A 15,915-nucleotide genomic window follows, 5' to 3' on the forward strand; every position below is an offset into this window, starting at 1 on the left:
GGAGAATTTACAACACAGATTCTGTGCATAAGAATACATATGTATATGCCTATATATTTTTTCATATGCATATGAAATATCATATCACTCCTGCAGTGTCAGCCCCCATCAAGGCCAAAGGCTTCCATGTGATGCATCATTCTTTTTCTCTCGTGCCACAGACGCTCGAGGACTCATTCGGTGGATGCTGATGGTGAACCCCGACCGCCGGGCCACCATTGAGGACATTGCCAACCACTGGTGGGTGAACTGGGGTTATAAGAGCAGCGTCTGTGACTGCGATGCCCTCCACAACTCTGAGTCCCCGCTCTTGGCTCGCATCATTGACTGGCACCACCGGTCCACGGGGCTGCAGGCTGAGGCTGATGCCAAAATCAAGGGCCTGGCCAAACCCGGCGCCTCTGAGGTCATGCTGGAGCGCCAGCGGTCACTGAAGAAATCCAAGAAAGAGAATGATTTTGCGCAGTCTGGCCAGGACCCGGTGCCGGAGAGCCCGAATAAGCTGACTTCCAAGAGGCCCAAAGGGATCCTGAAGAAGCGAAGCAACAGCGAGCATCGCTCCCACAGCACGGGCTTCATCGAAGGTGTGGTGAGCCCCGCCTTACCGTCTGCTTTCAAGATAGAGCCCGACGTGTGCCGGACCGGGGTGGCTGTCCCCAGCTCCCCCGAGGCCGACGTGCCCGGCAAGCTCAGCCCCAAGCAGTCGGCCACCATGCCCAAGAAGGGCATCCTCAAGAAGACGCAGCAGCGAGAGTCGGGTTACTACTCGTCGCCGGAGCGCAGCGAGTCCTCGGAGCTGCTGGACAGTCACGACGGGCCGGGCAGCGGCCTCCCTTCCCCCAGCCCCCCAGACCCCGCCCGGGGGCCCGTCCTCGGCCTCTCCTGCCGCAGGAAGGGCATCTTGAAACACAGCAGCAAGTACTCGGCAGGGAGCACGGACCCGGCCCTGGCCAGCCCCGATGTGCCCACACTGGAATCCTTGCTGGAGCCCGGCGCGCCCCCCGAGGGCCTCTCCCGGAGCTACAGCCGGCCCTCCAGCGTCATCAGCGATGACAGCGTCCTGTCCAGCGACTCCTTGGACTTGCTGGATTTGCAGGAGAACCGGCCTGCCCGCCAGCGCCTGCGCAGCTGCGTCTCCGCGGAGAACTTCCTGCAGATCCAGGACTTCGAGGGGCTCCAGAACCGGCCGCGACCCCAGTACCTGAAGCGGTACCGGAACCGGCTGGGAGACAGCAGCTTCTCCCTCCTCATGGACATGGACGATGTGACTCAGGTCTACAAGAAAGCGCTGGAGATCTGCAACAAGCTTAACTAGCTGCCCGGGGCGGGGCTGGGTTGTGGGTGGGCTCGGGGAGGAGCGGGACCCATGACCCTGTGCGAGCAGGCTGGGTACCTCTTTGCTGGCAGCAACCGTGGACTGAAGAAACGGCTCGGTGCCGTCATGCTCGGCCAAGTTTGCCTGCTTGAGCCGGCACCTAAAAGGGAGAAGTGGGCGCTCCGCCAGCCCTGCCAACTGCCATTCTGAATTGGGGTCCTAATTGGCATTTACTTTGTGGCACCTCCGAGAGGACCAGCTGTCCAGGGGAGGTGGTGTTGGCCAGCACGAAGAGGATGGGGAGGAAGCATATGGGAAAGGGAACGGATCCCTAAAAGTCGTCCAAATGCTTCTGGAGGAGGGACAGAGAGGCTGGGGCCATCTGCCTTGGGTGAGCTCAGACTTCACTGCTTCCCTCCTTGCACTAGCAGGCTTGGTCTGACTGCATGGGGTTGGCAAGTAGAGTTCAGCCACGTGAACTTGAATGGGTGATTGACTGATAGTGGCTGCTGGGTGTGCTGGGGGAGAGGCCCGAGCACTGGGGGAAGGAGTGCTGTGACTGAATAGCAGTGGCTGCCTTGGGCACAGGAAGGGCGCAGTAGCACTCATGCCATGCGGTTGCCATCCTTGATAGGGCCAAGCCCTTGGAAGTGTTGGGTTGAGGCATCCTGTGGGATCTATGCTTGTCTTTCATGCCCCTAGTGCAGCCTTTGTTAATTTTCCACTCTACCTTGAATGGAAGACAAGGCCTCGGGTCAGAGAGAGAGTGCTCTGAACACCACTAAGGACTTAAGAGTTGGCCCATGGTGATTTTTGGGCTTCTTGCTGTCTGCCTCTTCTTTCCTGATGTCTGCCTTGCTCCTCAGCACAACCTCCCGAGGATGGACAGGGAAAAACCTGGTGGTATCAGAGGTCAAAACTCTGGTGTGTAACAGAGCTAGGGACCCTCTGTGGTCTCTGCACAGATGAATGGAAATCGATCCACACCAGCAAAGGGGCAACTTGTTGATTTCTTTAACATCTCATCATTAACTGGAATGCTGCCTCTTGGGTTCTTACCTGCATGATTCAGATGTGATGCTGTCCACAGTCTCCAAAAGAGTAACTGGCTCAACCATTTACCCTGTTTACTAACAGCAGACGGTTTCCCATCCACCAAGTGTAGAATCTGCAGGGGCAGGTGAGTTTGCTTCTAGGGAATTAGTGGGTAGCTGGGATATTTGGATGAGGAAAAGAAAGGTAGGCAGAAGGTGCTCCCCCTGTATCTAGGTTTTCTGTCATGGGTTTGAAGTCCTAGGCTTTGGGGGAAAAGAAAGTTCCACCCATTTAAATGAATAAGGTGTTTGAAAGAGGAGAGTGGGTTGGGAGGAAATGTACAGAAAAGGGAACATTTCCTCAGAAGCTATCCAGATGGTTCTGGAGGTAGGCAGGAAAGAGGTATAGCAGGACTTCTTATCATAAAAAGTAACATAACTAGGGATTTAACTTCTAGACACCCAGATTATAGGTGATAAGATGTCAGTCCCACAATGGGACATCTTCAGATACTGGGTTTAGAATTCATGATCTCATTGGGGAATTTGGGATGACTTCAGAGCCTACTGGCCTGGGCAAATTGAAAGCCTTGTTTCAAGATGGTCAACCTCTGGTAGCCACAAAGATAGATAAGGAAGACTAGTTTTGGGGGGTATTTTGGGGTAAACCAACAGACAGTAGCTTATAGGGAGATGCGAAAGAATTCACCTGAAGGCAATCCTCGGAGTGAAACTGCCCTTTCCTTAAGGAGGTGGCTCCATTTCTCCCCCTTGCCACCAGCTCTGGGGATGTGGCTTGTGCATTTTTTCAGGTTGAGCTGCGCGGTGTGTTATGGGAAGCTTCTCTGTTTTCTTTCAATTCCACCTTCTTCCTGAGCTCCAGTATAGGTTCAAAGGGAAAATATATCTAGATAGCAAATTATGTGTGGGGAATATGTGGGTGCATGGTGGGGGGGCATCTCACAACCTCTGGGCTCCCCATGCCTTGTCTCATTTTTATGTAATTTGTTCTGGACAGACTGTCCTGCCACACTGCTGGTCCCTCATGTGTGGTAGCTGGCCTAGTTGGTAGCTGTGCATATGCCTAAGGTATAACACCAACCTACTGGTTGATGTGTTTTTTTTTCCTTTTGCCAAGTGATCCTATCTGTTTAATACTTGCCTTCCTTCTAAAATGACACTTAAGGAAAATCACTCTACTTCTCATCTTCCCCTCCACAGAAAACCCCACACATGCATGTTCTCTTTTGTCAATAAACCCAGACAGTGGACTGTGGCAAAGACCGTCTTCCACTTCGAGGCAGAAGTTCTGAGTTGAATCCTGGTGCGCTGCTAACCAGCTGCTGGTCTGAGGCACCTGCAGTATCTTGGAGCCTTAGGTTTCCCTTTATTGAGGGCTAGAGGGGTGGACTAGCTCGTCTCTCAGGCCCTGCCTGGTTCTGACATTCTGCTAACATCCTCCAATTCTAGATGCCATGTGGACTTTGTCCTTTTAAGGAAAAACCTGGAATAGAGAGAAAAGCCCTGACATGCAGCTTCCCTGCTTCGTGATTAAGTCCTATCATCCCTACCAGCCAATCCCCAACCAAGAAAGTCATGCTTAATTCATTTCCATGGAATTACAAGTGAGAGACACTCTTATGACCCGGTGGACCAAGCAGGAGATTCCACATTAGCTCTCCTGGTCCTTTCCTGGCCTCCATGGGCCTCTCTGTGTCTTAGTTTACAGATCTGCCAAAGGAGTAGAACTATACTTCTTTTGTACTGGTAAATTTTAAGGCATGATCAGTTTTCAGGACGTGCTTCAAGACCCTGGGTGAAATGAAAAATCTAAGTGCTCCCTGACTTTCCATCCCTGTTAAAAGGTGCTGCTTCTTCAGATGATGGGGAGTGCTTTTCAGGGGGGGAAATTTAGGGGAATGTCGCCATGGCCTGGTCTTGAGTACAAATGTGAATGATCGACTGCTTATTGCCAAACTGGAAATGTTCTGTAGGGATTTACTGGCATGGTATCATTCCTAGAAGAAAAAAAAAAAAGAGAGAGAGAGAGAGGGAGAGAAACTTGACTGCACATTTTTTTTTTTTAAATCCGTGTTGTGACTTTTATTTAATTTCTATTTTTTTTTGGTAATAAAAAGTTGACTTTTTTATTTGAATTTGTCTTTTTTTATTTATTGGTCTGAAAGGCATTTCAAAGGTATTATAATAATATATTGGTGTAATTTAATTGGTGCAACATGCTTTATGGCTCTGGTCAAAATTGGTTTTCGGTCATTTGATTGGTTTGAGCCCAGAACAGCCGACGGGGGGGAAAAGCTGGATAACCACCCAAAGTGTTTGTATTTTCATTGGAAACTGATTTTTGTTTTGTTTTTCTTTTTTTGTTGTTGTTTTGTTTCCATTTTTATTTTTAAATTAAATAAATTGCAATGAACTGAAGCGGGACCTTGTGTCTTTATTTGGTTGTTTTCCTCTTCGTTAATTAAGTTAAGTGACAGAATGGCCATAAGTAACAGAAACCCACCCAAGCTAGCTTCAGCACAAAATGGGAATTTATTTGAAGTTTCTGAAAAGGGAAATGTAGCTGGCCATGCAGCTGGAACCCAAACTGGAGGAGGAGGAGCCAACAGAACTACAGACCCTTTTTTTCTGCTCCTCTTTGCACAACAGCTTTATCCTTCTCCTCCTTTGGCAGCCTCAATTTATCCCTGATTTTATGACCCACCTTGGTTTACCTCATAGCTCCCAGATTGACATGTTCTTAGTTCTGGGTTTCAGAAGACACTATTGACTGGGTTCCTTCAATCTGGACTAGAGACAGCATCGGAGGTTAACACCAGTCATGCTTTCCCTTCATGGTTCAGCTTCCTCTACCTTTTCCTTCTTGGGCAGCCCCCTCTGTTCCCAGGGCAGCCAGACTGCTAGTCTGATGGCTCAGAGTTCAAGATCAATGGGCCATATTTCTCCGTGGGGAAGGCCACTGCTCTGCCTCTGATAAAATGGCATCTTGAGTCCCATTTTAGCATTATTCCTATCTCAAACAGACCCTCCAGGAAGCTCTTAGAAAGAGGAATAAATAATAGTGTAAGACTGGATTCCCTGTCTCAATAGCAAATGACATCAAACCGTACCCTAGTATCAAACATTAGAGTCATGCTTCTGCTGAATAGCTGTGTTTCAGGATCCATGCAAGAAAAGTCTGACTTTCCAAAGAAATTGTGATTTGAATCTCTTGTCTGGTCTACTGGGAGATCATCTGATAGAGCTTGTCACATTTAGGAAATAAGGCCACAGGACCTCCAGTTAAGCGATGGATAGTTTTTTAGTATAAGTATGTCCCATGCAATTTGGGGTTATGCTTATACTAAAAAAAATTTTTATCTGAAATTCAAATTTAACTGGGCCTCCTGTATTTTATCTGGCAAGCCAATTTGAGGGAGCTTAATTGATTGAAATGACCAGGTATCTGGTATGGTAGAAGTTTGGGGAATGGATGTTTGTGACGCGGGCTGCCAAATTAGGACATGTCTGTGCTGGTCTCCAGCTGGGTTGCGGTGGGAAGAATCCCCATTCTGATTTGGACTTGCTGATTGCTATGAAACAAACTGCTTCGAGTCTCTGTGCCTCTGTTTTCTCATTTATCTGGTGGGTATATGAATTTACCCAACTTTAATGGGTCCGCGAAGAAGGAATGAAAATTTCTGAGAAGTTGCCTTGAGTGTAAAACTCACTATGCACAGAAAACCATAGTCCTTTCGTCACAGGGCAACATTCACTGCTTCTTAAAATAGGACGTTTCAAGGCAATCATCCTGGTTGTTAATTCTTGTGGTGGTTCCTGCCACTATTAAAGGAACAAAGGGGAAAATTAAGACAGGATTCAGTGACCACATAGAGGGAATAGCATGTGCATGGCCTAGAGACTGCACTAAATGTGACCTATAGGGTAAGGGAGGAAGCAGGAGTGGCTGGAGTGGCATGGCTTACATGGCAACTGATAGGTTGGTGAGGTTAATGCGAAGTGGTCACTTTAAGGAGGAACATTGAGAAAGCTAACGTTTATGGAGCTTCTATAGGGTGCTCACTTCATTCTTATCATGGAGAGTGGCAGAAACTCAGCTCAGACCATGTTAAGGAATAGGACAAATTTATTGCTTTGTGTAGCTGAGAAGTCTAAGGAGTATGTCTCAGGCACAGCTAGATCCAGGGGTTCAAGAGATGCCATCGGCCTCTTTTTCACTCACTCTCCCTGGATGTGGGTTTCATTCCTGGGCAGGCTCTCTCCACATGGCAGCAAATTACCTCCTGGTAGTGGCAGTGTTATGAGGTACTCTTAGTGTGTGATCCCAGAGTCAGGAGAGATGCTTACTATTCTAGCATTTATGAGCCAAGGAAGGAGTGTGATTGTCTTTGCTGGGGTCAGGTGTCTCCCTCTTGTCCCCTTCTAGGGTCTAGATGGAGAGATGCTCTGATTGGCCCGCCTGGATCATGTGCCCACCCTTGTGGTATTCTTGAATGACAGCTCCTTCAGAACCACATGAGGTCAGGGGAGGGCAGCTCCCCCAAAAGAAGGGACACAGAGTTAATGAAACAAAGTTACACCTTTGGGTCTCAATATCTCATCTATAAAATGGCATTAAATAATCCATCACTTTCAGAGTTATTGTGAAAATTAAATAAAATAAGATACCTAGTACAGGGCTTGACACATAGAAGATATAGATAGATAGATGAATAGATAGATAGATAGATGATAGATAGATAGATAGATAGATAGATAGTTTTTTTTTTTTTTTTTAAGATAGGCTCCATGCCCAGCATAGAACCCAACACAGGGCTTGGATTCATGACCCTGAGATCAAGACCTGAGCCGAGATCAAGAGTCAGATGCTTAACTTACTGAGCCACTCAGGTACCCTGACATCAGAAAATTTCTAATTTATACAGATAGTGTCAGGAAAGACAACAATATAACACTATAGAGAGGTGATATATTTGTTAGGAAGATATTTGCTGTCAAATCAGTTATGAGAAAATCCAGCAGAAACTGGTTTAAACACTGAAAAAGTTTTAATTAATTCATATACCTTGAATTTTAGAAATAAGATGGATTTCATGGTTACTTAGATCTAGTGGAAAAATGGATAATAAATAAAACCAGTCAAAATCACATATTATAATAAGAGCTATGAAGGAAATGGGTGCAGAGATAGAAAATTAAAGGAGGAGGTACCTCTTATAGAAAGAGTAGTCAGGGAAACCATCTCTGAAGAGATGATATTTGAACAGAGATTTGAAGAACTAGCTATTGGAAGAGTGAGCATTCCGGGCAAAGGGAACAGTCCATGCAAAGGCCCTAGGGTCTTCAAAACAGAGCTTTATAGGGTTAATTTCTGGTCCATTGGCATAGGGCAATCATGGTCCAGGGAGTGTGGTGTTTTGCTAAACATATGTGGCTGAGTTCTAACGTGGACTGGCTATGATCATTTATGACTTTGTGTGCCCTTAATTACATATAGCCGCTTCCTTTGACAGGTGGTCCCCAGATGAGATACATGCCATGGCAAGCAATTTTAAATAAGAATATGTTTCCACAGCAAAAATTCACTGCCAATTTATTGAAATTTATGGAGAAGATGTTTTTAATCCACAGAATCATGCAAAGCTTGGGGCATGGAAGTGGAGCAGCAGTGGTGCTCTATGGAGACCAGATAGTGCAGACTAAGGTTTTCGTGTCATAAAACCTGCCCCATGCTATCACAACTGTCTAGCTCCAGCAGGGAATTGTGGGGGAAATTAGCAATCAATTTTTAAACATTGCGCCAATTATCGTCCTAGTGATCAAAAATTAATGGTGCTCATCTCTACCTGACTGGGGACTATGTGTTGTGTCTTGACTTACTAGTTTCCCCATCCACTCCCTATGCCAGTTTTCATTTGTGAATTAATCTGGAGAGGCTATATTATTCTAAAGTAACAAGCCCTGGAATGTCAGTGACTCAAATGATAAATGATTATTTCTTACTATTACCAGGTCCAGTATGTGTTGGGCAACTCTCTGTCATGTCTTTGCACAGCCACACAGAGCTCTGAGTTTCTCCATCCTGTGGAGCTGCCATCTTTGGGGTCCTCCTTTCTTGCTGTGCAAATGAGGGATAGAAAGAGTACAAGTGAAGACCATTTAAGGGTCAAGCCCAAATGTGGGTACATCACGTGTACCCTCCTCCCATGGCCATTACTCAGTCACCTGACCCCAAGCTAACTTCCTGGGTAGCTTTCAAGTCTGTAGTAATTAAAAAGTGGAAAATATAATGGAGTCAGATGGACACATAACGATGGCTCTGTCAGCCTGTGTCTGCTTCCCACAGGGAAGACCAGCATAATATCAATAAATATTAACTGAGTATTTACTGAGCTGCATGCAGACAGTGTGCTTACCCTTTGTAGGCATCATGTCTCTCTTTTTAAAGATTTTATTTCTTGAGAGAGAGAGAGAGAGAGAGAGAGAGAGAGTGCAGGATCAGGGAGAGGGGTAGGGGAAGAGGGAGAAGCCTGCTCCCCGCTGAGCAGGGACCCTGACTTCGGTCTCAATTCTGGGACTCCAGGATCATGACCTGAGCTCAAGGCAGACACTTAACTGGCCGAGCCATCCGGGTGACCCTGCATCATCTCTGTTAATGCTCCTTTAATGTTTTGATATACCCTTATCTCCATTTGTACAGGTGAGGAAACAATGTTGGAAATGTGCAGTGTCTTGCCGAAGTCACCCAACTATTAAATGTGGAGCTGGATTCAAACACAAGCCTGGCTGACCAGCTTCTGAGCCCAAGCTCTTATCTGTTCCATTGTACCCCCAGGATGATCCTTCCTCAAGTTAGACATCTTGATCATAAGCTCCATCTTGTCACCATCCTTGTCCACGTAAATGGCATTTTCCTGCAGAAACTAAATGGACACCATCAGGAATGATGACATTGGCCCCAGTCAGTGCACTGTCCAAGAAATATGGTGTCAGGTTCTAGGAGATTCAGTCTCAGAAGATAAAATTAATAGAATTGGTTTGGGTTTCTTAACTCCCTTAGAGTGAAATGAGATGGAGGAGTAGCCTTTCTCCATCCTGAGCACATGATGTGGCTCCGAACTCAGTAGAGGGTGCAGTAGGCCTTCAGTGGCTGGGTTTCTTCTGTCCAAAGCTGTGTACTCATACACACCCAACTGTGCTCTACATGCTCTTTCTTGTGCTGATATACCTCAGGGGAGCCCCACTTCTGGGGACTGAGAGCTCAAAGCAACTGCTTTGGAGCCATATGGAAAAACAGGATGCCAGGCTAGTGGCACAGACCTGTCTGGCATCCGGCATTGCAACAACTTCCATCACATAAAATAGAGCATCACCACATCTTCAAAGCCCAGAGCAGGGTGATGATACAGGCATGGCCTCAAATCAGACATCTCACCATCAGCTGAAACTGAGGGTGGAGAAGAGCTTATTTTGGAGGCAGCTGGAGAAAAGGGGCTCCAAAAATATAGCTGTCCCGGGAAGGTCCTTCAAATAGGAATTTGTGAATCACCGAAGCTGAGAAACATCTGATGTGGCAGTGCCTGGGGCATTCCAGAAGCTTCAGCCATGAGGCTTTGGAACCCAGACAGAAGGATATGTGTAGAGAGCAGAAAGGCAGATGTAGACCTCTGAACCAGGCCTGCTGGTCAGCTCCTAAGAGGCCATGCTTGTGGGTTCAGTCCCTATGAAGTACAGATGGTTCCTGGCAGTGGAAGCGGCTTCGACTGGCTTCTCATAAACATGTAAAGCTGAGCACCATGGTGACAAAGTAAAGAGTCATGGATGCTTGGGAAACATCGACTCCCCTTTTCAGAGAAAACAACTCATAATCACATGCTCAGATCCTTTTGGGATCTCGAATTGTGGGATGATGCTGCCCCTGAGGCTGAGTTGGAGCTAATGAGAGCGCATCTGGACATGTGCTTCTATGTCTAGTGCGCCAGTGGAAAGGGAGTGTGGGGAAATGCATCCTGGCTCTTCATGTTTCCACTGGAAGTGATACGTGGTGTGGGGTTCACCCATCAGTGGATAGCTCACGTCACGTAGATGTATCCTATCTTTGAAGAGGGGACAGACAAATGCAATCCTATTCTGGGAAAGTGGAAATGCCAGGTGAACAGCACGATAGGCAATCATCTCTTTTCTGAGCAAACTTTTGTAGGGAAAAAAACTCACTTTCTATCCTGGCATTTACTGTATTTTGCATGCCTTTCCCCTCTCTCTTCATCACCACAACCTAGAGGGCTAGAGGCTATTATTATCCCATTATCCATATAAGTATGAAAAAGGCGTCTTTTTAAAAATAAACTTTATTGAGATATAATTTACATACAATAAAACATACAGAGTTTAGTTTTGAGGAGTTTTGAAAAATACACATGTGCCTGTGACCACCACCACAGTGAACATATAGAACATTTTCGCCATCCCAAAGTCTTTCTAGTGCTTTTTTCCAGTCTGTCCTCCCTCCTTACCTTTAGTCTCCACTAAACTACCAACCTGCCTTCTGACACCATTTCATATAAATGAAAGCATATGGCACGTACTCTTTTGTGTCCAGCTTCTTTAATTCAGCACAGTACTTTTCAGATCTATCCGTCTGGTTGCAAGTAGTTGTAGTTCACTCCTTTTTATTGCTAGGCAGTGTTCCATTGTATGAACATACTACAACTTGTTATTATAATAAAGCTTCTTTCAACATTTGTGTAAAAATCCTTATGTGGACATATGTTAGCATCTTTTTCAGTAAACACCTAGGAGCAGAATTGTTGGATTATATGGTACATGCATCCTTAACTTTAAAAGAACCAGAGTTTTCCATAGTGGTTGTACCATTTGACATTATTACCAAAAACATACATAAGAGAGTTCCAATTGGGTGGCTCAGCGGTTTAGCGCCGCCTTCAGCCCAGGGCATGATCCTGGAGACTCGGGATCGAGTCCCGCGTCGGGCTCCCCGCATGGAGCCTGCTTCTCCCTCTGCCTGTGTTCCTGCCTCTCTCTCTGTGTGTCTTTCATGAATAAATAATTTTTTTTAAAAAAAGAGAGCTCCAATTGCTTCATACCCATTCTAACACTTGACATTTTTGGTCTTTTAAATTTTAGTCATTTTAGTGGGTATGGAGAATTTAATTATAGTTTTAATGTGAATTTCCCTGATGGCTAATGATATTAAGCATCTCTATCTTTACATGTGCTTCTGAGCTGAATATCTTCTTTTGCAAAGTGTCTCCCCAATATTTTCCCTCATTTTATTTTATTTTTTAAAAAATATTTTATTTATTTATTTATTTGAGAGAGAGAGAGAGAACACAAGCAGGTGGAGGGGCAGAGAAAAAGGGAGACCCTCAGGGTCCTAGGGCTCAATCCCAGAACCCTGAAATCATGACCTGAGCCAAAGGCAGAAGCTTAAATGACTGAGCTACCCTATTTTGCCCATTTTAGAAATTGGGCTGATCATCTTCATATTGAGTTGTGAGAGTTCTTTATATATACTAGACACAAGCTTTTGTGAGATATATATTTGCAAATATTGTTTCTCATTCTGTGGGTTTGCCTTTTTTATTTCTTAACAGAGTAGGTTGAAAAGCAGATGTTTTGAACCCTGACAAAATCCATTTCATAAAATATTAATAGTTTGTGCTTTTCATGTCCTAAGAAACTTGCTTATGCCAATGTTGTACTGATTTTCTCTGTTTTCTTTTAGTAGATTTATATTTAATTTTTTACACTTAGGTGTATGATGCATTTTGAGGTAATTTTTTTTATCATGTGGAAATGGTATTGAGTTTCTTTTTCTTTTTTTTTTTTTGCATATAGATCTTCAGTTGTTGGAGTGCAATATGTTGAGAAGACTATACATTATTATTGTTTTTGTTTTAAATGACCTTAAGATGATCTTTTAAAAATTAAAAACCAGACAATATCTTTCATTCACAGAGAAGTGTTCCAAGCTGCCTTTTGGTATCAATCTTCTACTTCATGGAGAACTTTCATGGACATTTCTTGTAGTAAAGGTCAGCTGGCGACAACTTCTTTTCAGCTTTTGTTTGTTTGAAATAAAAAGCTTTGTTTCAACTTTATTTTGGAAAGATATTTTCTCTGGTTGTAACATTTTAGGTGATAGCTTTTATCTCTTATTCCTTGAAGTTACCACTCTACTATCTTCTGGTTGCATAATTTCTGATTAGAAGTCCATGATAATTTTTCTCTTTGTTCTCATTCTTTTTCTCTGTGCAACATCTAATATTTTCTGCTTATCATTTTACCCTTTGGCAATCTGATTATGATTTCTCTTGATACTTTTTTTATGTGTTTATCCTTTTTGGGTTCATTGGCCTTCTTATATCTATAATTTTATAGATTCCATCAAAACTTGGATTTTTAGTCTTTTCCTCCCCAGCTGCTTGAAACTGGGCCACCATCATGAATGACACAGTAACTATCTGGACCAGGAAGTTCATGACCAACCAACTGCTGCAGTGGAAACAGATGGTCATTGATGTTCTTCACCCTGGGAAGGCAACAGTACCTAAGACAGAAATTCGGGAAAAACTAGCCAAAATGTACAAGACCACACCAGATGTCATATTTGTATTTGGATTCAGAACCCATTTTGGTGGTGGCAAGACAACTGGCTTTGGCATGATTCATGATTCCTTGGATTATGCAAAGAAAAATGAACCCAAACATAGACTTGCAAGACATGGCCTATATGAGAAGAAAAAGACTTCAAGAAAACAGCACAAAGAACACAAAAACAGAATGAAGAAAGTCAGGGGGACTGCAAAAGCCAACGTTGGTGCTGGCAAAAAGTGAGCTGGAGATTGGACAACAGAAGGAATAAAGCTTCTGCAGTGGCTTTATCTGTGGTGATTGTGCAGATTTTTCATGAGAGGATTAATAAACTAAGAACGTTAAAACAAACAAACAAACAAAAAACTTGGATTTTTAAAATTGCCATTGTGTATTTTAATATTTTCTCTCCTTTTCCTTCTGGAACTCCAGTTACATATGTGTTATGCCCCTTGAGATTGTGGACATTTTTGACAATAAGACTGTTGACACTTTTCAATCTTTTTTTCTCTTTGTGCTTTGTTTTGGATTTTTTCTTTGGTATGTCTTCAAATTCATTAATCTTTTCTTTGGTAGTGTTTAATATGCTCTTAATTCTGTCCAGTAAAATTGTATTCAGATTTTGTGTTTTTCGCCCCTAAAAATTCCATTTGGTATACATATGCATTCAGCAATGTTTCTGTACTTTGGCTAGTGGGAACTTGAATATTTCCAGCCATAGGTGAACTCTGAGAATTGTTCAGTTTGCAGCTCCCCAGTCATTGTCTTTGTTTTTTCCTGTTCTTTTTCTTTGCCCAGCTTCATGGGCTTTCTCCCTATACATGAGCAGATTAGTATTTAGCTAGAGGCTCAGAGTGACCCTATGCAGATTTCTGGAGCTCTTTGATTATGTAGTATCTTCCTTTCCAGTGTTCTATGCCCCCAAATCTAGCTGCCGTTGGTCTCTGTTTGGGTTCCTCCTTCTGGTGAAAAGATTTTCACCAGAAACTCCCCCCAGGTTAAGCTGATGCAATTAGAAGGTTTACCTTATTTTTCCTTTCTACTAATGATCATAGTTCTATATTGCTTTTCACCTAAAACAGCAATTGTTGAATATAATCTGCTATGTCTTGTATTTTGTTCTAACAATGGGGCAAGGAGTTTTTCATGGGAGTCCCTCCTTCATGGATAGAAGTAAAAGTTGGAATTAAGCCATTTTTGTCCAATCACAGAGATGGGTATCAAAGCCTATGCTTTTCATTCTTAAGAGCCTGTTTTCTTCCCACCCCACTCCCCAGCTTCTTTTAAATCTCACATTCCAGAAAGATGTCAGGTAAAAATCCTATCTGTGAAAAGCCAAATTGCTATTCTGCTTGCTGGCAATTTCAGTAAAAAGGATTAGCTGAGAGGAGTTCACTGTGATAGTTGGGCTACTTTGCAGAGGTGCTCTGCCAAAGTGAACTTTCATTTCTTTTTTTCCTTGTGAGTGAGTGGAGAAAGTATTGGACAGATCTTCATTTATTTGCTGACTCATTCAGTAATTCTGTCATTTATCCATCCATTCAAACTTATTTATGGAACACCTAATGTGTTCCAGGCATTAGGCATCTGTTCACATTGGGAGGACAGAAGGAACTCCTGAAGACTTTCTTTTGCTATCCTTTCCCTCTCCTTGCTCGCTCTCCCAAACCGTCAATGTGATGATCATGTGAGAAGGGCCCAGATGGTGACATTTTAGGGATGTCTCCCTAGACTCCGGGGGAGCTTCTGAGTGGTTAAGAGAGAAGTTAGGCCTTTTGTCCTATCAGAATAAATGCCAGCAAACCTGGGAGGAATCACACATGAAGTCATTGTCAGCTAAACCTTAGGCAGCCATTAACGTTTCAGGAGAGATTTATTTATTAAGTGCTCACTGGGGAGCAGGAATGGAGAACAACACAGGCCCTTCAGGAAACAGGACAGGATGTGAAGGCACCGGCATTCTCACAAGAAAGGTGGCAAGGCTAGATGGAAATTTTGCTTCAAGCTGAGTCGCTTCAGTATCTGACTCTCACCCTTTTCTGTCTGGATGTCATAGTAGCGACAAAGGAGAGAGATCTTTTGTAGGTTACAGGTCCCCCACACTCTCTGTGTTCTTGCGGTTACCTCTCAATAGTCCCTGGAAGTAAACCTTAATACCACTGAGGAAATGGCAGCTTGGAGGAGGGAATCATGAGCTCAAGTCATGCACCTGCTAAGTGCATGGCCCGAATCTGAACTCAATCCATCTGACTCCGGGGCTTCCCATCCGAACGTCACGCTGTCATCCCAGCATGCACAGTTGCTCCCTTTGACTAGACCTGTCTCTGCCTTTCTTACCCCTGCCATCCATGAAGCATTTTGCTTGTGCAGCCCCTCTACAGAGCACAATGATTTGTGCCAAAGGTTGTCTGGGTTCTTGTATGTCCTCCAGATGTTGGTGGCTCATCTTGGGAACGAGTTCTTCCCCTTTGTGGCTGGTCTATTGGAATAGAAGTGAAAAGCAGGTCTGGCCAATGACTGCCTGGGAGACCAAGAGATGACAAACAAAAGGACACAAAGATATTCTCATCTTAAGGCTCTGTACTCCATCTGAGCAACTCAATTGGTCAGAAAGCACTTTAGAGGAGAGGCAGGAACAAAGTGATAGCCTAGCCCCAGGCTTGCTGCTGCTGGAGAACAAGACACGAAGAATGTGCAGGGCGAGGTTGCAAGGCTGTTTCTAGAAGAGGCACGGGCAGGCCTCAGATGGAGGCTACATGGGCTAATGAAATAAATGCGCTTCCTGCTTCCCTGTGATTTATATTTCTAAGCCTGCACTCCATAGTAATTCAATAAAGCTGCAATGGCAGGAATGTCTGGCAGATTTTCCAAGAATCTGATACTTGGCTCATTGTGGGGCCTCGAGTTCAGTGTCTGGATCAGAGGAGGATA

At 44.4% G+C, this 15,915-nt stretch overlaps 1 protein-coding gene and 1 pseudogene across 2 annotated transcripts in view; both read left to right on the plus strand.

The window, feature by feature from the left end:
* Positions 1-4,788, plus strand: part of NUAK1 (NUAK family kinase 1) — a 72,567-nt gene extending 67,779 nt beyond the window's left edge. For both annotated transcript variants that reach the window (XM_072742364.1, XM_072742366.1), the window contains one exon: positions 162-4,788. In XM_072742364.1, coding sequence (XP_072598465.1) covers positions 162-1,315 — 1,154 coding nt within the window. In that variant the 3' untranslated portion in view covers positions 1,316-4,788. The remainder of the gene's footprint in view (positions 1-161) is intronic.
* Positions 4,789-12,834: 8,046 nt separating this feature from the next.
* Positions 12,835-13,328, plus strand: LOC112929154 (small ribosomal subunit protein eS24 pseudogene; annotated as a pseudogene).
* Positions 13,329-15,915: the final 2,587 nt, after the last annotated feature.

This window comes from Vulpes vulpes, chromosome 16 (assembly GCF_048418805.1).
Source record: "Vulpes vulpes isolate BD-2025 chromosome 16, VulVul3, whole genome shotgun sequence".
Taxonomy (NCBI): domain Eukaryota; kingdom Metazoa; phylum Chordata; class Mammalia; order Carnivora; family Canidae; genus Vulpes; species Vulpes vulpes.